The following is a 27,614-nucleotide window of genomic DNA, read 5'->3' as shown; positions in this document are numbered from 1 at the left end:
CTTTAAATCAAAGACGGCATTAAAAGTGGTACAAGACCCTTCGGATTCTCATGCCAAGTTGATTTTGTGTGCAAAAAATGTTCCATGTTGATTAAAAAAAAAAGTATAAATATAAATATATGGCAAAAACAGTACTATTGTGATTTTATTTATTTATTATTATTATTATTTTTACAATTTAAAATAACTGTTTTCTATTTGAATATATTTTAAAATCTAATTTATTCCTGGGATGAGTTATTGTAAAAGTGAGTTATTGACAAAATATCAAATCCACTCCTTTCCATTAAGTTAAAATCCCTGGAGATCTCTGGCTGCCAAGATCAGTTGCAGTTTTGCTTGGTTTACTTCTAAAACGTATTTTAAAATCAGAATTTGAACCCAGGTCCCCTTGCATTCTAAATGCAATGCCAGTCTTTGCTTGTTAAATATTTGACCAATCAAATGCTAACCCTGAACACAGATGATCCAATTGGAAGCCCCTCTGGTACTTCAGCGACAAATGGGAGGTTGAGAAAGGCAGGATCATTATCGTTGAGGTCCAGGAGGTTCACATACACCGTAGCGCTGGCCGAAGAGCGCAGTGGAGGCGTCCCACCTGAAGAGGGCAGCACAACAAAGAGAATACTCACACACTGCATATACATATCTGAGTTTTCTCTAGTCATTATGTCCACTGAGGGGGAAGAAAATTGTCAGTTTATATTGTCAAGCACAACTCAGACTAATGCCAAAACAGGCTAACAGAAGGAGAAGACAGACAAAACAAATGATGTGTTTAGAATAGAGTATTAGCTGACTAGTAGATGAATACTGTATAGTACAGAAAACTATTGTTTTAATTATCCTAAACAAAACTGAAAATCATTACGAAGACATTTGTCTCAAAATATATGCATTCATTTTAACAATTCTTATTTGCTACTTAAATCTACAACATTTAAAAAAAAAACATTAAATATTAGATCAAGTAACCACAGAATCAACTTTGCACTGCTGCCTGCGTTCACATCAAGGAACAGACAAATTTGCATGTGCATCTTGAAAAGCAAATGTTTTAGAAAGTGATATGCCATGTTTTTGAAAATAATATCAAAGGCACCTTTTTTCCACGGGGGTGCCTTTACTTCTAGATTTTTATCATTATAGGGTGGCTGTGTACACGCACTGCCAACCCACAATTTATGTTCAAACAACATGTAAAAGTGAATTTTGCATCTGACGACCCCTTTAAACCTGATTTTATCTAAATATGTCTCAAGTCTGATCAAATAATGAGTAAAAACATGACAAAAAGAGATTATTACTATTAATTCTGCCAAGCCAACCACACTGCATTGTGGGATACAAAATCATATATATATATATATATATATATATATACAGTGCCCTCCACTAATATTGGCACCCTTGGTAAATATGAGAAAAGATTGCTATGTGTAATAAATCTGCTTTGTTTATCTTTTAATCTTTTTAATCTTAAATTTAAAAAATTCACAAAATGCTAACCTTTCATTGACGTAAAACAATTAAAAGTGAGGGGAAACTTATGTTATGAAATAAATGTTTTTCTCCAATGCATGGTGGGCACAATTATTGGCACCCTTAAAAAATTATAATAAATACAATATCTCTAAAGTATATTCCCATTAATGTCTGCACTTATTTAGCACACTAGAATGACTAGAGTATAATATTGTCCAGCCATGACTTCCTGTTTCACAGGATTATAAAAATGAGGAGCTCAAAGGCCTGGACATCTTGTTCAGATACATGGCATCATGAATTCTAGCAAATACCAACAGATAAAAAATCTAAATCTGATTGCATCTGTTAGAAGTTCTATAATGAGCTGTGGTTGGATCTTCCATCAGGACAGTGATCCAAATCAAACATCAAAATCAACACAAAAATTTGTCAGTGAGCATAAAAATGAAGCTCCTGCCATGGCTGTCTCAGTTCCCTGACCTGAACCCTATAGAAAATGCGTGAGGTGAACTGAAGAGAAGAAGCACCAGCATGGAGCTGGGAATCTGAAGGATCTGAAGAGTTTGTGTGTGAAGGAATGGTCTCTGATCTCTTGTCAGGTGTTCTCCAAACTCTTCAGGCATTAAAGGAGAAAACTCAGAGCTGTTATCTTGAATAAAAGACATTGCAATAATTGGGTGCCAATAATTGTGGTCAACATGAACTAGGGAAAAACATTTATTTTAATAACGAGATTTTCCTCCTGCTTTCCAATGTTTTACTTCAATGATAGGTTAGATTTTTGTGTATTTTTTGAATGAAAGATTAAAAGGATAAACAATGCAGATTTATTTTCACAGCCACCTTTGCTCATATTTACGAAGGGTGCCAATATTAGTGGAGGGCACTGTATATATATATATATATATATATATATATATATATATATATATATATATACACACACACACACACACACACACACACACACAGTACATACTAAATTATAGCAGATGTGTCAGTAGTAACATTTTTTACTCAATGTTTTTACTCAAATCAAATCAAAACAACAAAAAATTCAACTACACAAAATTTTAATTAATTTTAAAATGTAATTCATTTTTGTGATTAAAAGCTGAAATTTCAGCAGCCATTGCTTAAAAAAAACAAACATATACTTTAAATGGAGATCTTTGTAGCTCTATAAATGTATTAATTGTCACTTTTGATAAAATTATGAATAAAAGTACTAAGAAATAATTAACTAAACTAAACCAACTAAAAAGAAAAAAGACTCCCGAACCATCATTTCAGATCGGACTTCGGAGCATGCAAATGATTCGCTAACCCACTCCTAAGTTCCGATCTGAATCGAAGATTCACAAACCTGTTCTGAAATCCCGATCTAAATCAAATAATTTGTGACGCACAATTTGAGGTCACGATCTGAATCAAATGATTCACAATACACGATCCGACTGGAGTGCTTCGAAACAGTGAATCATCTGATGCACCTGATTCAGAGTTTCAAAAAGCTCTGTATCATCCATCACTTTACATGCTTTTTAAAATCATTACAAGAAATATCAAAATTCTAAAATTAAATGCTCTTTTGATCCGTTTTTTTGCTAGTGAATCTCTGTAACTGAATCAACTGAAGTAGTGTAAATGACTCACTCAGTTGAGTCAGTTAGTCTGTTCCTCTGCTCTTTGCGTCTTCAGCCATGTTTACACGACACTGTCAGTACTACTACAGGCTTAGCTTGCTAGTTTTATGAAATTAACTGAAATAAGTGAAAAAAGTATGATGTTTATAAATAAAATATTCATATTTCCCTTCCAAAGATACATCCAACACAAATCTATGAACATATTCAGGTGAGGTAACCGGTTTACTGCCAACTAGTGAAAACACCCTATTAAAATGACTGCACCTCTAAGTGCATGTTAGATAGAAACAGTGTGCACTATGATGAAATTACAACAACAATGGTTATATACACTACCCCTGCCAAAGTGTGGTTTTGGACGATATCAGCATAAATCCATATTATTTTTTGGTGCAAACACATTAAAGTAACTTGACATTAGCATTGAAGACCAGCAATAATAATTTTCATTTTGATTACATAATAATGACAATATATACATGTCAAAGTCAGACATGCCCCTTTGCCAGCTGTGATGCCTGGTTACTGGTTTAAACTTGGCCCAGGTTTTTAAAAGATTTTTGGGTCAGCACACCTTAATAGCTTCAACAATTGATTGCCAATTAAGTTTAGAATACAATGAATTTAGGCCCAGATTATGTAGAGCTGTAATAGCTGCTAATGGTGGATATTGTTCTATGTATAAACTGTTTATGTAATACAATATGTTTTCGTAGTTTGTGTTGTCCCTTATCAGTGCAAAATTATCACAAATTAAAAAGGACTCATGCCAATGTTGTCCAAAACCCCACTTTTTTTCTTTCGTTTCCAAACTTTTGGAGAACAGTGTACATAGACATGCACATATATTTAATTGTTTAATCAAAATTATTGCTAGGGACAATTTAGTAGTCACTGGATATTGTTAGGGATATGTCCCTAACATCCCTACTACTGTAAATTCTACACCTTGTGAGATATAATTTGTTTTGGGTAACTGGGTGAATTTTCAGCAGCCATGTGTTACAAATTAGTAAATTATGTATAAAAATACTAATTTATTTTCAGAAAGACTTGCCTACCTCAAACTTTTAAACAGTAGTGTATGTAAATACAGAAAGTTTGCATAATACCGTTGGTACGACATGCTATTCTGAACACACAGACTAGACAGGTAGACCACAAACAGGCTAGACGATCCAGAAATAAACAAACTGAAAGTTGGCGACTGTAAAACTATCTTTATTGTGGCCTCAGAGAGAGAGTGAGGCATTATGGGACAGGTGAGAGTTGCTTACGGTCGGTAGCAGAGATGATGATGGTCCTCATAAGCTGTGCGGAGCGGGCGTTTTGACTCTCTCTGTCCAGCACTGCCCCGCTGGTGCGGATCTTCCCGGTGTTGCGGTTGATAGTGTAGAAGGGGTTCTCTGGATTTATAGAGTAGACCACCGTCCCATTATCACCATAATCAGGGTCCACTGCTAATACCTGCACAGAGAAAAAGAAGAAAAATGAGTCCTAAGGCACAAAACAGAGTCCTAAGGCGCAAAAATTAAATCACACCAACCGTCTCCCTACAGAACGGCATGATGGGAGATTTATGCGCGGGGCATAACTGTCTAAAACCCTGGCTGTTATTTTTTTTTAAAGAGCCAATCAATTATTCACAGTGCTGGTGGAGAAGCACTGAAAATCACTTAATTGGTCATTAGAGAACAAAGGTTCTGTAGGTCTTTAATTATTAAAACAGGAAGGACCAGATGACTGTGTTCTCCATTGATTACAGGGAGTTTAAACAGATGATGTAGAGCACGGGTCTAATGTAAAGTTTATCTAATTGATTTGAACTCGGAGGGGGACATTTCACACACACATTTACTCAGGCATGTTTATAGACAATTTTAAAGGTGATATGTGTGATTTTGCAAAGTTAAAATATGTGCTACTATCACAGCTTGATGTGCTGTCATTTGGAGGTCAATTCCTCTGAAAAGTAAAAGAAAAAAAAATGCTACAAGGAGATGCACTGCGGAAAGTCCACTTTGCTTTTTTAAGAACACATCCAATGACAAGGGGCTGTCAAGCTTCATAAATTATAAAAAGCACCATAGAGCAAAAATATTCTATATGACATGTATATAAAGTCTCCTGAAGTCACATACTGTAAATGCTTTTTGTGGGAAACAGACTGAAATTTAAAATGTAATTCAATAAAAAAATGTCTCTTATGCTGCACACACTACCATTCAAAAATCTGGTGTCAAAAGAAAGAAAGAAAATCATACTTTTTTAATCATCAAAAATGTCAGCAAAGATATTTATAATGTTACATCAGATTTCTATTTCAAATAAATGCTGTCATTTTGAGCTCTCTATTCATCAGTGAATGATTTCTGAAGGGTCATGTGACACTGAAGACTGGATTAATGGCTGCTAATTTTTTATTTTATTTTATTACTTTAAAAACAGGTTTTTAATTTATTTTGTTTTACTTTTCCCACATGAATAAATTACATTTTAAAATATATTCATATAAAATTGCAAAAAATATTTCACAATATTACTGTTTTTACGGTAACAGCTTCGTTAGTTAACATGAATATATCTAAAATGACAGCAAAGACATTTGTAATGTTACAAAAGATTTCTATTTCAAATACAAATACTGTTATTTTAAACTCCCTATTCATCAGTGAATGATTTCTGAAGGGTCATGTGACACCGAAGACTGGAGCAATGGCTGCTAATTTTTTATTTAATTTCATTTCATTTTATTTATTTTTTTTTTTGTTTATTTTATGTTTCCCACATAAATAAATTACATTTTAAAATTAATTCAAATACAATTTTTTAAAAATATGTCACAATACTGCTGTTTTTACGTTAACTGTTTAGTTAGTTAACATGAATTTATCTCAAATGACAGCAAAGACATTTGTAATGTTACAAAAGATTTCCATTTCAAATACAAGTGCTGTTATTTTGAACTCTCTATTGATGATTTCTGAAGGGTCATGTAACACTGAAGACTGGAGTAATGACTGCAAATTTTTTATTTTATTTTATTTTATTAATTATTTAATTTAATTTAATTTAATTTTCTCCACAGGAATAAATTACATTTTTAAATATATTTAACTGTTAAAAATATTTCACAGTATTTCTGTTTTTATGGTAATGGTTTCATTAGTTAACATGAAGTAGCTACTTTTGTTAACAATATTTCTACAGCATTTATTAGTCTAAGTTAATTAATTTCAACATTTGCTAATGCATTATTAAAATCAAGTTGTGTTTTGTTAACATTAGTTAATGCACTGTGAACTAACATGAACTAACAATGAAAAACTATTTTTATTAACTAACCTTAACAAAGACTAATAAATATTACAACAAATGTATTGTTCATTGTTTGTTCGTGTTAGTTAATACATTAACAATAATAATTGACACCTTGCTGTAATGTATTACCATTTTACTCTATTTTTGATCAAATACATTAACAGAGCTTTTTGCAAAAAACATTAAAGACATCTTAGTAACCTCAAACTTTTGAAGAGAGTGTATGTTGCACTAAAAAAAGAATAGCTTGGGAATTCTGTTAAACATCAGATGAAAGGAATGACATGATAGAGAGTAAATGATGACAAAAATTATATATATTTTTGTGTATTATAACTTTAAAGGGTTGACTAGACACACTATACCACTGTGTTGATCAGTAAGGGGACTGATGGAATCAGAACCCCCTACCAGGCTGTGAAAGTCAAACATGCTTTAGGACATTTGGTTTTTACATCCACCGTTCTGTGATTTAAATTATCCATCCATTTATTCCTTTGTTCTGTTTTTTCTCTCTCTCAATCTCTCTCCTGCATGGTGTCCAGCAGGGTAATCAAGTATGCACTTGACTCTGGGCTACATTTTAATTAGTCATCGCAACCTCCTAATGAAGTTCAGGACTGGCTTGTTAATTAACGGACAATCAGGGGCATATTTAGCCAAAGACAGAGTTAGTATAAAACACCTAAACAATTATGAACAGAGGGTTGGAGTCCAAGGTTTCTAGAGAACTGACCACATTTAGCTTAAATATTAAATACACATCCAGCATCCTCAGTTAGTTAACTTTTTCCTCAGATGCCACGGCCACAGATATCAATAGATATCTAATTTATACCGCATGCAAAAATGCCAAGATCTGGTTGAAACCTCCAACTAATGTATGCAACAAATGCACCAGTCTGCTTGGATACAAAGTTGCTTTTACATGGCTGATGAATGCTGTATGTTAAATCTCACATATACATAATAATTAAAACTTATAACTTTTGGATTAATGAAATTCAGCTTGCATAGTCCACAAACATTTTCTGAGTGCATTTTATTACTGAGGTAAAACTGATCTCAAAAAAAGCAGGTCAGATGGTCTCTTCTTGCCTAAGTTGGACCAGCTTTTCAAATCAAGTGATTTTTATTCAAGTGATTTTTATTTGTATAGAGCTTTTTATAATCTTTGTTATTTCAAAGCATATTTACAGAAATGGGTGCCTTAATGTTTTAAGGAGAACTCCACTTCCAGAACAACAATTCACAAATAATTTACTCACCCCCTTGTCATCCAAGATGTTTATGTCTTTCTAAAATTATGGGTTTTGAGGAAAGCATTTCAGGATTTTTCTCATTATAATGGACATCATTGGTGCCCCGACTTTGAACTTCCAAAATGTAGTTCAAATGCAGCTTCAAAGGGCTTCAAAATAATCGGCCTTTTTTTTTTTTTCGGAAAATAAAATTTTGTATACTTTTTAAGCACAAAAGCTTGTGTAGCACAGGCTCTGGGATGCGCGTTCACGACGCTACATACTATTGAATCACATCGAAAGGTCTTGCAGAACTACAGACCCAGTGTTTACAAAGAGAATGCGCAAAGACTAAGAAAGTGCAAGTAAGTTAAACGCTGATTACAAACAAAAAGGTACAACGATGTCGGACGATTTTGAAGTTATAGGAAAAAATAAGATGGAGTTTTTCGCCATTCTCTACCTTTTTAAGCCGGAGTACACAGACAATGAACTTAGACGTGATTCGTAGTAGTGATGGGAAGTTCTAATCTTTTTACCGACTTGGACCTTTGAGTCTCACGTGTCATGTGTCAAATGTCACGTGTTACTTCCCTAACACATCTACTGCTTACACAAACGTTGATCACACTACAAAGACAAAACTATAATGCTATAAGAAGTAGAAAAGATTAATTCATTGTTTACCTGGGTCTTTAGTCTATGATTAGCTCAGCTCACCTCTAATCTGACAAGTTTTCGGGTTTGAGTCGTTCGTTCATCAGGTGACAGCCCCATAAGATGAACGAACAACTCAAAAAACCCGAGGACTCGAAACTAATTCCAGTACAGAACCTAATAGGATGTTACGCATGAGCGACTGAACGAATCACTCCCCCAGACGAGACGACTCGTTCTTCCCGAGTCACATTAAAGATTTGTTCAAAAAGAAAAGAATCGTTCAAGAATGACCCATTACTAATCCGTAGCATCCCTGTGCTATACTAGCTTTTGTGCTTAAAAAGTATAACATTTTCTTATTTTTGGAAAAAAATGACAGATCGATTTGCTAGATAAGACCCTTCTTCCTCGGTTTAGAGCCCTTGAAGCTGCATTTAAATTACATTTTGGAAGTTCAAAATCAGGGCACCAATGAAGTCCATTACATGGAGAAAAATATTGAAATGCTTTCCTCAAAAACCATAATTTCTTTACGACTGAAGACAGAAAGACATGAACATCTTGGATGACAATGGGGTGAGTAAATTAATTGCACCTGCGTGAATGGTCACGTGACATGCGTTTTCAGTTATGTAGTGTAGACGGAGATCGTTTCTAAAATGCAGAGAAAGCGCTAGTGTGGACGAGGATCGTTTTCATTTTAAAATGCCATTTTAAAACGAAAACGCACTAGTGTAAACAGGGCCTTAGTGGCAGGGAAATCTGAAATCAATGACACCACAGTAATGGCATCAAAGTGACAGATTATTTAAATAATAACAGCAGTCCAAAAAAATAGCAGAAAATGTGTAGTGGTCAGAATTTCAGTACATACAAAAGTTAAAAAAAAAAAAAAAAAAAAAAAAACTTGTGTAGTTGTGTCTGAGACTTACAAATTGCCTCAAAAATGTCTTTAAAAAAATCTGATGCCATGCAACTAGTAATCTTTCAATCTAATTGACTAGTTCTTCATAAAAGGTGAAGTAATTTGAAGTTTCCAGAACCAGATGTAACACTGGATCAAAATACTGCATGAATTTGCGAGTTTAATTTATTATTTAGTCGTCAAAACAGTAATTATTGCAATTCTGTTTGATGCTTGTATAAATCACACACTTTAAATAAGCTTTTTGTAGCAGCCTGCATGGGAACCTTGGTGAACATGAGTTTGTTTCCTGGTGGACTGATAACCCTGTGAACCCTGACTTGTGGAAATACATCAAAGCTAGTCCATCATATTGCAGTTTAAGATTTTGGAAACCCTTAGCCACTTCTAAATGGTCCCTGGCCGTACGAGACTCAAAGTAGAGATTGTGTGACTGACATTACCATACAAAATAATTTATTCATTCACCAAAGGAGGAAAAACCCCTCAAGATGGGATTTTTCACGTACTTCAAGCAATAGAGAAATATGAGCATATAGAAATCTCTGTAAAATTTTCAAGGACACTGAGGTGAGAGCCCACTTTGAATTCAGCTGCAAAACCGCAGCCGATCAAAGGGAGGGACAGGGGGGTTTTCTCCAGATGGAGAGGAGATGGAAACTTGCTCCTCTGGGTACGATGGGGATTTGACTCAGAGAGAAACTGTAAGACATTATCACTCATAAAATCAATAGCACTAACTATGTTTACCTGCTGACATTAGGATCAAACCTCCACTTTAGAACTGCCACTGTTTCTGTATCTTATCATTTCATCTATAGTAATCAATACACATCTAATATGATGGGATTTTAGTCTTTTTGGTGTCTAATCAGACCATGACTGTCTACTTCCTAAAAGTGGAACTATGACCCTTTAAAGGGGACATATCATGAAAATCTGACTTTTTCCATGTTTAGGTACTACAATAGGGTCACTGGTGCATCTACCAACCCAGAAAATGTGAAAAAGGACAACCCAGTAACTTTTTTTTTTTGGTAAGCCTTTCCCTGCAATGTGAAAAAAACAAGCCGCTCAGATTTCGCTCCCCTAACGATGTATGAAGGGGACCTTATTATAATATTACCATCCCTTAATCTGCACGTTTCTACCAATGGCAACGCCATCTTGTTGTTGTGTGTTTTTAACACTTGTGTGTTTTTAACATAAACTTGTGTGTATTTGGCAGTTCAAGCTCAATAAGACATGAAAGAGAACTTATTTTAGCATAGTGCTGTCACTAACAATTATTTTGGTAATTGAGTAATTTTGTCGATTATTCTGACAATTAATTTAAGTAATCGGAAAATTGTAATTAAGTTTTAAAATAAAAATGGTTTAAAAGAAAAATGGACCTAGGTGAACAATAGCCTATAAAATGACTTAAAATACATATAAAATAGCAATGGGGCAATAATAATTAGTTCAAGCTATAAAGGCAAAGCCCTATTCTTGAAAAGGGGACGGGGAGCAGCAGGTCATTTGCATTTAAAGAGACATGCACAAAATCAGCATGTTTCTGCTTCCACTCAAAATGGGCATTTTCAAAATGATATAATAAAAGATCTGTGAGGTATTTTGAGCTGGAACTTCACAGACACATTTTGGGTACACCTGAGACTTATATTGCATCTTGTAAAAAGGGTGGCCTTATTTTTAAGCCATAGATTTATATGAACAGACTAAATTTAAGCCATGATTCACTGATGATGTCTTCACCCAAATTCATTCACATTTGTGTTTGATTACAAAACTGTGGCATGTCAGGTTTGAAACTAAATGGTATTTTAAAATAGACAAATTAAAATAAAACGCACTAAAGAGGGAAATTAATCAGTGAAAAATTACTTAAATTTCAGGCTGCTGTCAAAAACATTTTTGGGGACATGCTGCTTTAAAAAAATTCAGTTCCTGTATATATGTGTATAAGTTGAGGGGAACTGAAAAATGAATGTATCATTAGCATCCTTCACATGGAGGTCAAAGGTCAGGACGTTAGGTCACAGGAAAATTCCGAAGCTTATAAAACAGCTGAGGTCAAAAGGTCAGTTCAGAGGTTAAAGGTCAGATCAGTGCACTTACGGTGATGACGTCAGTGTCGATGGGGCTCATCTCCACAACATTCGCTTGATACGGCTCATCTCGCCACATGGGGGCGTTATCATTTATGTCCAAAATAGTTATGTTCACCTGCAGTGGAAAGATACTTGCTAGTCATATTTAACATAATAATGCATTGGGTGACATTGCTATTAAGATATAGTGAAAACAGCTATAACAGACACTCATTTTCAATAAATAATTAAATATATCATTAATAATTGTTGACAGTTCTTATGTCAAGGTGGATCAAAGAGTTAGCCATTACCGTAGCAATGCCGGTTTTCTGCTGTGGTCCCACTCCTCCATCCACAGCTCTTACAATCAGAATATACTCAGACTTCATCTCTCGATCCAGAAGAGCTGTGGTGGTGATCTCTCCTACACACACATACAGCCATATTTAGCTCAGACGTACATGAACCTGATTACTGACTGTTATCTGAGTTATTCAAAACGGGCTGATGGTCTGTGAGGCCCTAAAAAACACATGGGGGTTGAAGGGCAGATGTAAATGTGTGTGCTGTTGTCCACCTGAGCGAGTGTTGAGCCTGAACTGTGAGCTGCCCTGCAGGGAGTAGATGAGGGAGGCCTGACCAAACTCTCGAGACGCGTCCAGGTCTGTGGCGTTCACAAACAACACTGTCGCTCCTGACAGAGAGAGAGATGTAAAAGAAAAGGGTAAAAGGATGTAAACAAACCATCAGATAATAAATGTGTGAGACAGACAGCTGCACGAAGAGAAGAAAAACAAGAACAGGTGACAGACAAGTACAGCATAAAGGATAGTCTTCAGACAGGAAGTGGTTAGTGTGCTGAGCTGTGCATTGATGGAGACAGGGTTATGGATTTCAGGATTATCAGAGTGCGTTCAGTACCCGTGACACACGCAAGCACACAACAGACGCTGGACAGAGCAAATCTAATTTCCCTTTGATGACTGGAGGCGAGTCTATTGTGTGGAATAAAAGCGTTGAGTGAATAAATGCATGAGAATCATGTCTTTTTCCTCTGCACATAACCTTCTTGCTCAATTAAAACACAATGGTATAAAACAAGACAGAAACAAATAGATTGAAGGAGTTTTGTAATGTGTCCAGAATGATGCAGCACAGAAAAAATAAATGCAGCTGAATAGACTAGATTTGCATTTTCTACAGGAAACACTAGTGCTTGCCATGCAGTTTTCTTTAGTTGTCTGGTGTGAATGAGAATCAACATTGTTAATTAATTTTGAAAATTACTGTGGCTCCCTTTTGGAAGGAGTTGTACTCAATAGATGGTTAAATAAATGCAAGAAAGACAAGTGCAATAACAAATTGTTATACAAATAGACATAAGAAAAAAGTAAGCAAATACTATAATGAGCAGCATTACTCACATAATACTCAGTGATAAATAGTGGGAGATTTTCAAAAATAAACTAAAATTAAAGTAAAGCCAAATAAAGTAAAGTAAAATAAAATAAATGATTACCAAAAAAACTAAAAATTACAATAACACTAAACAACAAATAGTGGGAGAGAAATAAAATGAAATAAAATCAGCACAAAAACAAAAAATTACAAATAACAACATTACTGGGAAATAGTGGGAAATTTTATTAAAAATAAAATAAAATAAGATAAAATAAAAATATTAGCATAAAAACAAAAAATTACAATGACAACATCAAACAACAAATAGTGGGAGATAAAATAAAATCAGCACAAAACAAAAAATTACAAATGACTACACAGGTAATTAGTGAGCAATTAAAAAAAAATAATAATAAAATAAAATTAATTATTGCAATGACAACATCAAACAACAAATAGTGGGAGATAAAATAAAATGAATTTAATTAAATTAAAAGTTCAGGCTTAATTAACTGCACAAATTTAACAGGCTTAGAATAAACCTCTAACCAGAGTCTCTGAGGAGTATTTGAACTCTTTGGTTCTGGTTTTGGGTGGTCAGAACTGAAACTAAACTACCAAAAGCCTTCGTTCTAGCTTTGGGAAAACAGCACTTATTCACACAAAACATTATATTAGTGTGGAACAGAAGTAGTGCACAGCTGGCTGAACGTTGTAAATCATCACTGACAGGAATCTAGTTATGCTGTCATGAGGTTTTGAGCACTGTACATGTGCTACATGTTGATGTATTCTTCCATTTTTTGATAATATAATTGTAAATGTACCTGCAACGATGTTCTCGGGTATGTTGACGATGTAAGACGGGAGGCTAAACTCGGGTGGGTTATCATTCTCGTCCTGCAGAAGGAAAGAGGGAAGAAATCAGTGTTTTAGGTATCTAAAAAGTCTTTAAATATTAACTCATTAATTTTCCACAGGGAAAAAAGAAACAGCTTTTGGTTATAATTAAATGTATTGATGGAGTACTTTCGGGGTTTAATGGAAACGCACAGGCTGTGGCGATGGGAAATTATTCAATATCAGACGCATACACTCTTTTACCACTTCAATTCAGCTCAACGTTTAGTAATAACACAGACACACACAGACGTGGAAGTGTCAAACCCCTGCTGTTTTTCAGATGAAACGTGTCTAATCGGAATCATAATAAAAGAGCAGAGAAATGTCAGAGAGAAATTATCCATGGATTAACCGTTCTAGTCAATGGACCTCAGAGAAAACCAATGAATTCAGAATTAACACAGATCACACATCACCAAACTGTGTTTGCTTGTATGTGAGGAACTTGAATCTGAAATAACGGTTCTGATTAATCTTCGTTTTCACCTGATTCTATCACAAATATTTTGGGTTACAAGTTAAGCTCAATCACCTGTGGCATAACATTAATTTTGACTTGTCTCTCTTTTTTCTATCCACCCGTCTCATACACGTCCAACTATTAGAAGCTGCACAAAACAGCTCGTTTTGCTGCTTGATGTTGCAGATTGGTGTGTCTTACCATATTATTTTAATGTATTATCTTAATTATGAGCATACTGGTTTGTAGTGCAGTTTTATTGTTTACTGCACGTTGTTATTCTTCTCGTTATTTCCCTATAGTGGCTAATGAACCGAAAGTCTCACCCATACAGCTGAGGTCAAAAGTTTACATCCCCCTTTCAGAATCATTAAAAATGTTAAATATTTTACCAAAATAAGAGGGATCATACAAAATGCATGTTATTGTTTATTTAGTACTGACCTGAATAAGATATTTCACACAAAAGAATAAAAATAATGGATGAATTTATAAAAATGATCTGGGGCAAAAGTTTACACCCCCTTGATTCTTATTACTGCATTGTTTCCTAAATAATCCACAGCTGTGTTTGTTTGTTTAGTGATAGTCGTTCATAGAGTCCCTTGTTAGACCTGATTAGTTAAACTGCCCGCTGTTCTTCAGTAAAATCCTTCAGATCCCACAAATTCTTTGGTTTTTCAACATTTTTGTGTGTTTGAACCCTTTCCAACAATGACTGTATGATTTTGAGATCCATCTTTTCACACTGAGGACAACTGAGGGACTCATATGCAACTATTACAGAAGGTTCAAACACTCACTGATGCTCCAGAAGGAAACACAATGGATTAAGAGCTGGAGGGTGAAAACTTTCGAACACAATGGAGATGTGTACATTTTTCTTATTTTGCCTAAATATCATATTTTCATTTCATTTAGTAGTGCCCTTCAGAGGCTACAGAAGATACTTACACTTTTCCCAGAAGACAAAATAAGTTACATTTACCCTGATCTTCAAATTCAAAAAGTTTTCACCCTCCGGCTCTTAACGCATTGTGTTTCCTTCTGAAGCATCAGTGAGCATTTAAACCTTCTGTAATAGAGTCCCTTAGTTGTCCTCAGCGTGACAAAATGGATCTCAAAATCATACAGTCATTGTTGGAAAGAGTAAAAATACAAATACAAAAAAACCCCCCCACAGAATCTGTGGTACCTAAAGGTTTTTCTGAAGAACAGCGGGCAGTTTAACTGATCAGGACAAACAAGGGACTCATGAACAGCTATCACTATACAAAAAAACACAGCTGTGGATCATTCAGGTAAAAACACAGTATTAAGAATCAAGGGGATGTAAACTTTTTATAAATTCAACTATTAATTTGTCTTGTGAACTTTTATGTGAAATATCTTAATCAAATCAGTACTAAATAAACAATAACATGCATTTTGTATGGTCCCTCTCAATTTGGTAAAATAAGTAACATTTTAATGACTCTGAAGGGGGAAGTAAACTTTTGACCTCAACTGTAGGCTTACTTTCACATTAAAGAAACAGGTGGATAAAAAAGTTAAATTCTGGGTTACAGTGAGTCTTTTGCAATGGAACTGAATGAGGACAATCTGTAAAATATAAAATACTCACTGTAACAATAAGTAAACAAAATGTAAACAACGTGTTAATATGATTTTAGGGTAAAATTTATATCTAATTTTACATTTTTGTAACAAACGCTAAAGCAACCGTAAAACAGTCAAAAACTACTTTACAACTCAAATAAAGTGTTTAAACAGAAGAATTAATGTAAGCAACTCCACAAAACCAGTCGTAAGGGTAAATCTTTGGGAATTTAGATTTATACATTATCTGAAAGCTGAATAAATAAGCTTTCCATTGATGTATGGTTTGTTAGGATAAGGCAATATTTCGCCTATATAAAACTATTTGAAAATCTGGAAACTGAGGGTGCAAAAAAATCTAAATAAAAACCAAAAAAAAAATGGCCTTTAAAGTTGTCCAAATGAAGTTCTTAGCAATGCATATTACTAATCAAAAATTAAGTTTTGATATATTTACAGTAGGAAAATTACAACATATCTTAATGGAAAATGATCTTCACTTACTATCCTACTGATTTTTGGCATAAAAGAAAAATCTACCATTTTGACCCATACAATGTATTTTTGGCTATTGGTACGAATATACCTGTGCTACTTATGACGGGTTTTGTGGTCCGGGGTCACATATATATTTTATTTAAAATATAAATGCATCACATTTCTGCTATTACATCCTTAAAAACTGGACCTTTTGCTTTCATTCTAAGTGCCTCATTCTTATTCATTCATTCAACCATAGACAAGTCAGAGTTATTTTCTGTAGAAATTAAATTAAAGGAAAAATTATGCATTAAATAAATAGGAAAGCAATAAAAAAAAGTGAGTTAAAATTGAAAGTTTAAATTGAGATAAAACAGTGTTATTAAAAATGTAAACTATTAAAAATTCATTAATTAATTACTTGCAATAAAGCTGAAATAAAGTAAAATATAAATATTAAATGAAAAACCTGAACTTGTAATTAAAAAAATTAAAAACTAAGTGAAATGAAAATAAATCGAAGCAAAATAAAGCATAAAATTACTAAAATTTAAACTAAAGTTTAATTAATAAAATATAGCATTACTGTAATAAAAATAAATTATATATTAGTATTAATAAATAATACTAAAATAACAGTGCGTCAAAGAGTATTTCACCGTTCATTTTGAGTTATTTTCTGTGGTTGATAATATTACACAAATTCAATTACCCTGCTATATATTGTTAAAATACACTAACACTAAAAAGTTTGGGATCAATATTAATAATGTTTAGTATTTTAATAAGATCTTAATTTTTTTTTTAAAGTCTCTGTTGCTCACCAAGACTGCATTTATTTGATCAAAAATACAGTTAATACAGTAAGATAATATACAAAGAGTATTATAATTATGAAAAGTAGTATTGTGCAATTATAAAATGATAAAAATAACTATATATTTATATTTGAACTATATTTAAAAATCAGCAATCATTCTATTCAATCATTTTGTTTTTGTTTCTATTCAATCATTCATGTATTATTTATTTATATATATAAAAAAAAAAGATTTACTCCAAACACTTATTTACCACAAACATTTGAACGGTAGTGTAGCTGACATAACATTACAAACGCTTACTAATTTTCCTCTAATCATCATCCCATAGGATTGCACTCTTTCATGCTGTAGTATATTAAACATTCCCTCTGGAAGCTTCTGTAAAGTGTGAAGGCAGGTGTAGTACTCACAAACAGCTCTATGGTGACTGGAACAGTGCTGTTGAGAGACGGGTTCCCTCCGTCTTTGGCCATCAGAGTCAGAAAGATCAATCCACCTGGAACCTGCTCATAATCCAGAGGACGATTCACGGTGATGACTACATAAACAAACAAACAGGAGTTATGACACGCACACCAAATAAATATAAAAACAGAAAACAAATATCAGCACATGCTTACTAGACAGCCATCTATAATCCATTTATGAAACAGCAGAGGTCACAAAGGCTTCTCTAAAGGCATTTTCACGCTTTAAGGTGTTAAACCCAAATCCGATTCCCCGCTAAGGCACCGAGCGATGGGGAGCACATAATGTAACCCATCAACAGCCTGAACAAACAGTGAAATCGTATTATTAGGTGACTTTGATTTGAACACAGACCTGCGTAGCCCTCCACCACACTGATGCTGAAATATGACCTGAACTGAGTGGCATAGGTGATGGAGTAGGTCAGGATGTTATTGGGAGGAGAATCCTCATCCGTCGCCTTAGAAAAACACACAGAGGGACACAGAAGGACATTATATCATTATCGTAATGACTGTTTCCAAATAAGTTTCCCCAAACACTTCTACCGCTCCTTCCCTCATCTGCTATTGTAGGCAAAAGCATGGAAACCAAGTTGGGCCAGAAGCTGACATCTAGGAGTTTTCTCTGAACAAATTCCTAATTTGCTGCTTATTAATAGTAAGCTAGTTGTTAAATTTAGGCATGGGGCTGGATTAAGGGATCTAGAATATGGTGATGAAGAATAATATGTGACCCTGGACCACAAAACCAGTCATAAGTAGCATGTGTATATTTGTAGCAATAGCCAGCAATATATTGTATAGGTCAAATTATCTATTTTTCTTTTATGCCAAAAGTCATTAGGATATTAAGTAAAGATCATGTTCCATTAAGATATTTTGTAAATTTCCTCCTGCAAATATATCAAAACTTAATTTTTGATTATTAATATGCATTGCTAAGAACTTCATTTGGACAACTTGGTGATTTTCTCAATATTTAGATTTTTTACACCCTCAGATTACTGATTTCAAATAGTTGTATCTCAGACAAATATTGTCCTATTCTAAACCATACATCAATTGAAAGCTTTTTTATTTATTCAGCTCACGGATGATGTATAAATCTCAATTTAAAAAAAAATTACCCTTATGACTGATTTTGTGGTCCAGGGTCATATATGTGTATTAATATGTGCTTTATAAGTAATAATACACAGCTAATATGCTAGTAATATACATGCTAAAAGCCAACTAGTTAATAGTGAGAATTGGTCCTTAAAATAAAGTGCTACCATGCTTTTATAGCATTATAATATTTTGTTATTGTTAACTAAAAATATATATTTTTTTCATTAATTTAAGGGTGAATTTTTTTAAATATATTTTTTAATTCATTTTTAATTTTTAAAATATATCTAAATATTAGAAAAAAAATACATCTTAGACATAAGAAGTGACTATAAATCGAGTTAAAAATGTAAACTATTAAAAATTAATCAATTAATTGCAATAAAGCTGAAATAAAGTAAAATATAAATATTAGATGAAAAACCTGAACTTGCAATTAAAAAAAGTTACTTCAGCAACTAAGAATAAAAAAATAAATTAAAAAATAAATTAAAACAAAATAAATATATTACCCCCTCCCCCACAAAAAAGCATAAAATGACTAAAATTTAAACTAAAGTTTAATTAATAAAATATAGCATTACTGTAATAAAAATAAATTATATATTAGTATTAATAAATAATACTAAAACAACACTGTGTCAAAGTCGGAGTCTTTCACTGTTCACAAAAAAAGAAAAAAAAAACAACAAAACAAAAACAAACAAGAATGTTACATCATATTTAAATCTAAATCCCACAAAATGCCAATGTATAAATGTCATTAAATTAATTAAATAGCTGTTCACATGATTTTTGCGCTTTTCAGGTAAAATAAAACAAAATAAAATAAAGTAAAGGTGTAGTGAATACAATAGAAGGATTACAAAAACCATGTGAACAGGCAGCCACACATAAACAACACACATCGCCGCCTGCTGGTCAGATAAGTACAAGTCGTCTGCCGTCAAACTGTCAATCACAGCACAGATTAGTTCAGACGGCCGAAATTAGTGTTGCCGTGTCCACATGCGGAGAGAATTAAACACTAACAGAGACGTGCTGAACACTAACAGAGTGACTGACCCACAATTACACGTCAGAACAAGGCTCAGGCACAAGCCTACAAGAGCTGTTCACATTCCTATACATCTCAGAGGCTTTTTCTTCATTTCACATTCTTGTTCCAGTTGTGCTTGACTCATCGGTGCATTTTTCTCTGAAAGAACACTTCCCATTCATTTTGATACACATCCACTTCTAAAATCATCACCCTATTGTCTATGACTAATTATTCTGTTTTACCATAAAACAACAATTACAAAACATTTCCTCATTCTAGTTTATCTTCCACCTGTTTTTATAAACTTCACATCTCTTTATGTTTCTCACCCGGGCTCGGACTACTTGTTGTGGAGCCTGTTCGTTCTCCATAAGTGAACCCGTATACGCCTCCTTCTGGAAGACTGGTGCATTGTCGTTTACATCCAACACATTAATGCGAAGGCGTCCCGTAGTCTCCTCCCCTCCTCCATCACGGGCCAATATGGTTAGTGTAAAGCGCCTCATGAGCTCATAATCCAACCGGTCTCGCAGAGTCACCCAACCTGTCTCAGCATCCAATGAAAACCTGGGGGAGGAGTTAATGCATGGAAATTAATTAGCATTAACTAAGTAATAGTTGCAAGAGAGGTAATTAAAGAGAAATTATTTAACCAGCAAATGAGAATTTTGAAGTGTTAGATCATGCAAAGCCAGTTCAGAACAGCATACTACCATGCAGTAAGTGTACAGTGTTTTTTAGTATTATACCACCGGTCAAAAGTTTGCTCACCAAGGCTGTGTTTTTTGATAAAAATTTTGTAAATGCAGATGTGGTGAGAATATGAGACTTTTTTCAAAAACAATAAAAAATCCTAATTATTACAAACTAAACTTTTGATAAATGTTGTATTTACTGTACACAACTATAGTATTTATTTAAACTTTTATTCTATTCTATTCTGTTTTATTTTTACTTCTTTATTATTACTTTCATTTTTAAAGTTTTAGTTTTGTTATATGCTTTTAGCATTAAATATGTATGTCTTTGCCTCAGTTTTAGTTTTTAGCAATTTTAGAAGCACAGCTTAAACATTTACATTTTTTAAAATTTCAAATTTGTAACATTCTACAAACCAGAATCTATTTTGGATCAAATAAATGCAGGCTTGGTGAGCAGAAGAGACTTCTTTAAAAATCTTACTGTTCAGAAACTTTTGACTGGTAGTGTACATACATACTTCAAATAAAATAATAATAAACAAAAATACTACGCAACATATTTTATTACTGAAATTAGCCGCTAATCGAATTAAGTGGTTAATGTGGTGATGTCATGAGACAATGTAGTATAAGCCTACTATTTTTGTTAATGCATGTTTTATAAACTTCAAAAAAGAAATAGTATGACAGTATACAAAATTACTGTGTAAATGGTTTTCCAGTATTTAAATTGAATCGGCGGCACAGAAGAAATCAGTGTACGGAAACAGGAGAGAGAGGCATGCAAATCTACAGAGATGCGGATTAAATTAATCAGAGGAAATTAATGAATTAAACAGGATGCTGTATCAGTGTGAAAGGTCACAGTATGTTAATGAATGATAATCTCACTGGTCTGGCTCATCGCTGAAGTAATACCGAACCACTCCAAACGTGCCAATGTCATTATCCGTGGCCTGTGGAGAGAAACACACAAACAGAGAGCAATGAGCATCATCAAGACACATACTCTTGGTCGTTCTGTACGTCACTGTGTGTGTTTGTGTATCCTTGAGTGTGTTTCAGTGTTTTAATATTGAGATGGTGTCAGCATCCCCTGTCCTACCCTACAAAGTACTCTGTTCTGCACGATTAACGCTGAAACACATACACACACACACACTCAAACACAGACACACACACACTCTTCAGGAAGGACCATAAGGGGAAGAACTCTCCTCACACCAGATGGGCTGGCATGAACTGGCCGCCCTGTCCTCTATCCTAAAACAACGCAGGCTTTTGCTTCACCTCAGAACCGCCTTTAGAAAAGTAAAGTAAAAGAAAGTAAAGATGAGTGACATCACATGAGTAGTCTCACTGAAATGATAACTCACACATCTACACTTGCTCAGCCTTATTTTTGCTGCTGTTTAAACCCCAATGAGCTGCCTTCATGTCTATTAGATTTGGATTTCTCTATAAAAACAGCAGCTCCACATGTTATACAGAAGTGAATGCACAGGAGACTTGACTCTCAATTGATTATTAAAAAAATGTTTGATTTTAGCTAACAATGCTATACTCTAATGAGCATAAATATACATATACTCACAAGTACTGATTAAAACAATCAAAAGCCCCGCCCCCAAACTCACGCCATTGGTTAAGACAAGAAGCTGACATGTGGCACTCGATTTTTAAAGCGACAAAGCAGCATTTCTATTGCTAATACTATTAAAAAAAATAATAATAATGCTGATAAAGCTGTAATAAAATAAAATACACATTTTGGATGAAAAACCTACATTTAAACTTAACAAGAAATTAAAAATGTTGCCTTTTCAACTAACTGAAATAAAAAGCTTAAGATGAAAATTACTAAAACGGGAAAAAAAGCTAAACAGAAAGATAAAAAAAAAAAATTAATAAAAATGACAAAAATACATACAATTACTAAAGCTAAAATGAAAACAAATATATAAAAAGTTTAAATATTAATGCATACTGTAATAGCATACAATTAATACCAAAATCATTTTTACATTTTAATTATTTTAGCTATTTTATAATGAAAAGTTTATTAACACTACAATTTAAAAGTTTGGTGTTGATAAAAGTTGCATTTATTTAATTAAAAAAAAACTTAATATTGTGAAATACTGCAATTTAAATAAAAAAAAAAATCTCTTTTAATGTATTTTAAGATGTTAGTGATGCAAAGCTTGATTTTGCTGCTCCAGAAACATTTCTTATTATTATCAATGTTAAAATCAAAGTTGTGCTTTTTAATGTTTTTATGGAAACAGCATTTGTTTGAATTCCCTGGTTTCTTTCTTTCTTTTTTTAAAATAAAATAAAACAAAATAAAATAAAATAAAAAAAACTTTAGAATTGTAGTGCATAACCAGCACTTCTATACTGTCACTTTTTATCCATTTAAAACACTCTGACTGGAAAAAAAAATACTTCTTTCTTTCTGTCACTTTTTATCAATTTAATGCAAAAATAAATAAATAAAATATACAAAAATAAAATAAAACAAAATCAATAAATAAAAATATTAAAAATAAATAAACTAAACTTTTGGATTGTAGTGCATAACCAACTTTTCTGCATTAAAACAATCTGTATTTTCTCTCTTAATGAATCCATTCACGTCCAAAATCAGGGTAGACATGTACAATAGTAACAGCTTGGAGCATGATATAAACCACCTATATGAATATGTAATCATTCAGTATCAAAGCATGTTACCTTTTTCCTGAAAATAGGAAAAAATAATAATGTTTCCAGAAACCAGTGACAGATGCTGAATTTGGCACTCAGCATCACAAAAACTACTCCAAATGACACTGCATTTGACAATAAATACAGCACAAGAACATTAACAGAAATCCCAGTGAGTAGATGTTGTGTAATAGCATACAGACAGCATACAGTGTGTGTGTGTGAGTGTGTGTGCATGCAGAAATAAAATTGTTTTTCATGCAGAAAACAGATTCAAACCTGACTTGTATCTTTATGCAAATTAATACAAAAGGTTGAAAAAACAAGTCACCGTAGAAACAACAGCGCAGCTGTGTATGTGTGTGTGTGTGAAAGAAAAACCAAACGTGACAAGTGACGCTTCTCTTTTCTAACACACACACTCACACAAACGCCAAGTGTAACATCTGTTAGATCCTGATATAGAGAGAATTTGGTTTCTATTTTGGAAATGATAATCCATCAAAGCAGATGTGCAGGTGTCTGTTATCAGACAGTTGTTATTGGGGCTTGATTTGGTGGGCTGAAACTGATCCGTAGAGTTTTCCGCAGCTATTTGCTGTAATTATACATGTACACACACACACAGTTTCATTCTCAGTAGCCTTTTATAGTCAGACTTTGCCAATAGTGAACGTCTGGTCCAATTTGCAGCTTAATCCAGCCAAGAACTGGTCACTTAGATGGGAATAGACCATCTGATGACATTTCAAGTGACCAACCATAGTTTGTTCTCTTTAAGTGACCTTTAAGGGCAGAAATTAATGAGGCCATAATAACAGACAGGTTGTACAAAAAAGACTCCCAAAAGACATTTTACATGCACATGCATCAAATATACACATTTTTGTATATGTAATATTGCAAGGTTGTGTGATAATGTAGCATAGGCCTCCTACAGTTTTCAAACGTTTATCATTGCATAATGATAATTTTGTTTTACAAACTCATTAGGGAAAAAAATTAGTATGAACCACAAAAATTGTTTAAAGGCAGCTAATTAGATTCAACATGGCTGATAATGACCAATCAGCATCCAGAACTGGGACTGCTTGTTTTATAATCAGTGAAAAGTGTGTGGCTTCACTCCAATTTGCTCTTTTATTTAGTGATTTCTGTTTGTTGCACTGCATTTTAATCTGAGACTCTGCCAAAAATGTATAGTCTTAAATCTGGTCTTCAGCTAAAATATACTGTTTCATTCTACAGCGATGGGATATTTTTGTAGGAGTCTGCCTGCAGAGTCTATATTGGGTGTTTGTCGCATTTGACAAAATCCTATTTGATGTGTGTGAATCCCAGAGCTTGTGCCTGTAGAGCGTGATGGACTGTGTTCCTGATTAAATTATTTTAGGCTGATTCTCATTGAAATGGAACGTCAAATTTGATGTTCTTTAACAGCTTTACTTAATTTTTTGTCAAGGTAAGCGTAATGATGTAAGAGCTTGTTGTTTAATTTCTCTCTCTGGCGAGCGTTGTGTGATGGATCACGGCTGGGTGCTGGTAATGGGGTTTCAGTTGACTGGCGGTGCTGCTGGTGTACAGGGTCATAGAGTTGTGTGAGTGTGTGCTGCTGTCAGTGCCACTATTAGAATCCATGATTCAACAGTGGCCTGATGATGACCTCACCCTCTGTGCGTGTTTGTGAGTGTGGATTATGACCAGCGCTCGCCTGGTGCCACTCTACAGTGTACTCAGCCAACCGGCCAAAACAGTTTGTTACAAAAATATTGCCAGAGTTTTACTGCGACACGAGTAGAACACCAACAGACTAAAACGTACACTTCTTTCTTCTCAATAATCGAAAAAACAGCCAATCAATGTGTGATCTGTGAAGAAGAAGAAGAAGAAAGGGAAAGAACCAAAGAAAGAAAGAACAAATAAACAAAAATGAACAAACAGAAAACAGAAAAAAAAAAACAAATATAAAAAAAATCAATAAATTACAAACAAAATGAAAAATTATCAAACAAAAATACAGAAAGGACAAAAATTAAATCTTTCTACCCTTTTTCTTCTCTATAGTTTTCCTTAATACACTTTTCCACAAACAACAATAGAATAAACAAACTAACAAAACAAAACAATGAACAGAAAAGGAAGTAAAAGTGAAAAATGAATATACTAAATATATCTATTTGAAATACACTTATTTCATGCTAAGTATAATACACTTATAAAAAATACTCTACATTTTTTACTTTTATAGTATACTAAACTGGTAGTCTGCTAAATTGGGACAAATAATTTTGTACTTAATGCACTTTAATTGTTAAGTAGCACTGAAGTCAAACTAAAGATATACTTAAGTATATTTGATTGTGCTAATTTTGCATTTTCAATATCTTACATTTACATACCAATATTATTCAAAGATCATACAATCCTCATTAATAGTGACATTAAAACATATTGTAGGCATATACATAAAACAAACAAGTAGTAATATAACATTTTTAGTAAGTCTCCAGCAATAAGTCAGTAAATATATTAATAGATTATATTAGCTATATTATATTTATAGTATAATAGAATATATTAATAGAATATTAACAGGGTGCACATACATTTTTTACCCTGGTTCTCATAAGAGTACCTGGAGATTTTGTTTGGTCCTCACACTGCACATAGTGTGACCCATTAAATATAACTATAAAAAAAGAAAATAATAATAATAGTATTATTAAACTTTATTTATTTCGTTTTTTTTAAATAAAATAATAAACAAAATAATAAAGTGTGTTGTTATATTTTAAAATCATTAAATTAAAAAAATATATATATTCTAGGAAATTAAAAAAATATATATATATAATATTTACTTTTTTAAATTAATTTTTAAAGAACAAAAAAAAAAATTAATAAAAGGAACAAACAAGGACAGAGAAGCTTTCTACAAACAAACAAAAAAAATAAGCACATGACAGAAAAACAAACAAAAAGAGAACAAACAAATGGACAAAAAATAAACAAAAACTGAACAAAATGGATAAACTGGAAATACAGTAAAATAAAATAAAAGAACAAAATGAGTATAAGCAACAAACAGGGACAGAGAAAACAGGAAGATTAACAACAAAAAGTTAGGTAGTAATAAATCATAGACTTGATCTTTCTTTTGTATTCTCTATTGCATTCCTTTACACAACTTTCTACAAACAAACAAGCAAACAAATGACAGAAAAAAAAATAAAATTAACAAATGGACAAAAGGTAAGAACAAAAAAGAAACAAACTGAATGAACTGAACAAAGCAGAAAAGCAAACAAAAGAGATAAAAACAATAAAAACAAACAAACAAAAGACTCCACCTTTCTCTTTCTTCTCACATCTTTACATCTCTCATTTATGGACTTTACCACAAACAATCAAAAGAACAAAAAAAAATAAAAAATAAAATATGAAAATAAAGGAGTAAATTAATAAAAGAAACAAACAGGGACAGAGGAAAAACAGACAGATTAACAAACAAACAAAAACAAAAGATAGAAAATAAACAAATTTGACTAAATCTTTCTTTCTTTTTTCTTCTTTATAGCCTTCCTTTATACAGCCTTCTACAAACAAAAAAATAAGCAAATGACTGAAAAAAGAGAAAATGAACAAATGGACAAAACAAAAGGTCAAAAAAGAAACAAAATGAGTAAACTGAACAAAACAGAAAAGTAAACAAAAGAGATAAAAAGAAAAAAAATACACAAAAGACTTCACCTTTCTCTTTCTTCTCACAACTTTACATCTCTCATTTATGGACTTTACCACAAACAATCAAAAGAATAACAACAACAAAAAAATTAATTAATTAAAAAAATAAAATAAGAGAATAAAAGACAATATGAAAAAAAAAACTAAATGAATAAAAGAAACAAACAGGGGCAGAGGAAAAACAGACAGATTAACAAACAAACAAAACAACATAGAAAATAAACAAATTTGACTAAATCTTTCTTTTTCTTCTCTATAGTCTCTTTATACAGCTTTACAAACAAACAAAAAATAAGCAAATGACAGAAAAACTAACAAAAAGAGAACAAACAAATGGACAAGAAAACAAAAATTGAACAAATTGGTTAAACTGAAAATACAGTAAAAGAAAAGGAAGTAAACAAAAGAGATAAAAAAGGAAAAACAAATAAATAAACAAAAGACTCTCATTTTTTACCTTTACCACAAGAACAAACAAAATAACAAGAGGATCAAAAACTTAAAAATAGCAAAAAAAAACCCCAAATGAACAAACAAACCAGCAAGCAAAAAATAAAAGAAAGCATTTGACTTTCTCTCTTCATTGTCTTCTCTATCGCTCCTTCATGCCCTTTTGCACAAACCAAATCTTCAGGCTCTGCCCTCACAATTCTCTCTGTTTACCTCTCTCCCTCTCTCTCAGCGTGATTGACAGGCCCATAAGTGCAGTGATGACAGTGCCGGGGCTCCGGGTGTTAGCGTGACAACAGTCGCTACGATGACAGGAGACTTAATGCAGGTCAGGTGAGATA

General features: G+C 33.0%; 1 protein-coding gene across 1 annotated transcript in view; it reads right to left on the bottom strand.

The window, feature by feature from the left end:
- The window catches only part of cdh23 (cadherin-related 23), a 308,861-nt gene that overhangs the window by 72,683 nt on the left and 208,564 nt on the right, over window positions 1-27,614 (bottom strand). The window contains exons 14-23 of the mRNA XM_051125171.1: window positions 21,262-21,326; window positions 19,999-20,236; window positions 17,870-17,975; window positions 17,458-17,585; window positions 13,609-13,681; window positions 11,958-12,074; window positions 11,692-11,804; window positions 11,406-11,513; window positions 4,415-4,604; window positions 453-598 (exon numbers count right to left, since the gene is read on the bottom strand). Coding sequence (XP_050981128.1) covers window positions 453-598; window positions 4,415-4,604; window positions 11,406-11,513; window positions 11,692-11,804; window positions 11,958-12,074; window positions 13,609-13,681; window positions 17,458-17,585; window positions 17,870-17,975; window positions 19,999-20,236; window positions 21,262-21,326 — 1,284 coding nt within the window. The remainder of the gene's footprint in view (window positions 1-452; window positions 599-4,414; window positions 4,605-11,405; window positions 11,514-11,691; window positions 11,805-11,957; window positions 12,075-13,608; window positions 13,682-17,457; window positions 17,586-17,869; window positions 17,976-19,998; window positions 20,237-21,261; window positions 21,327-27,614) is intronic.

The sequence above is a fragment of the Labeo rohita genome, chromosome 13, assembly GCF_022985175.1.
Source record: "Labeo rohita strain BAU-BD-2019 chromosome 13, IGBB_LRoh.1.0, whole genome shotgun sequence".
Taxonomy (NCBI): Eukaryota; Metazoa; Chordata; class Actinopteri; order Cypriniformes; family Cyprinidae; genus Labeo; species Labeo rohita.
The sequence above is the reverse complement of the archived record's forward strand: the minus strand, read 5'-3'. Positions and strand labels throughout refer to the sequence as shown.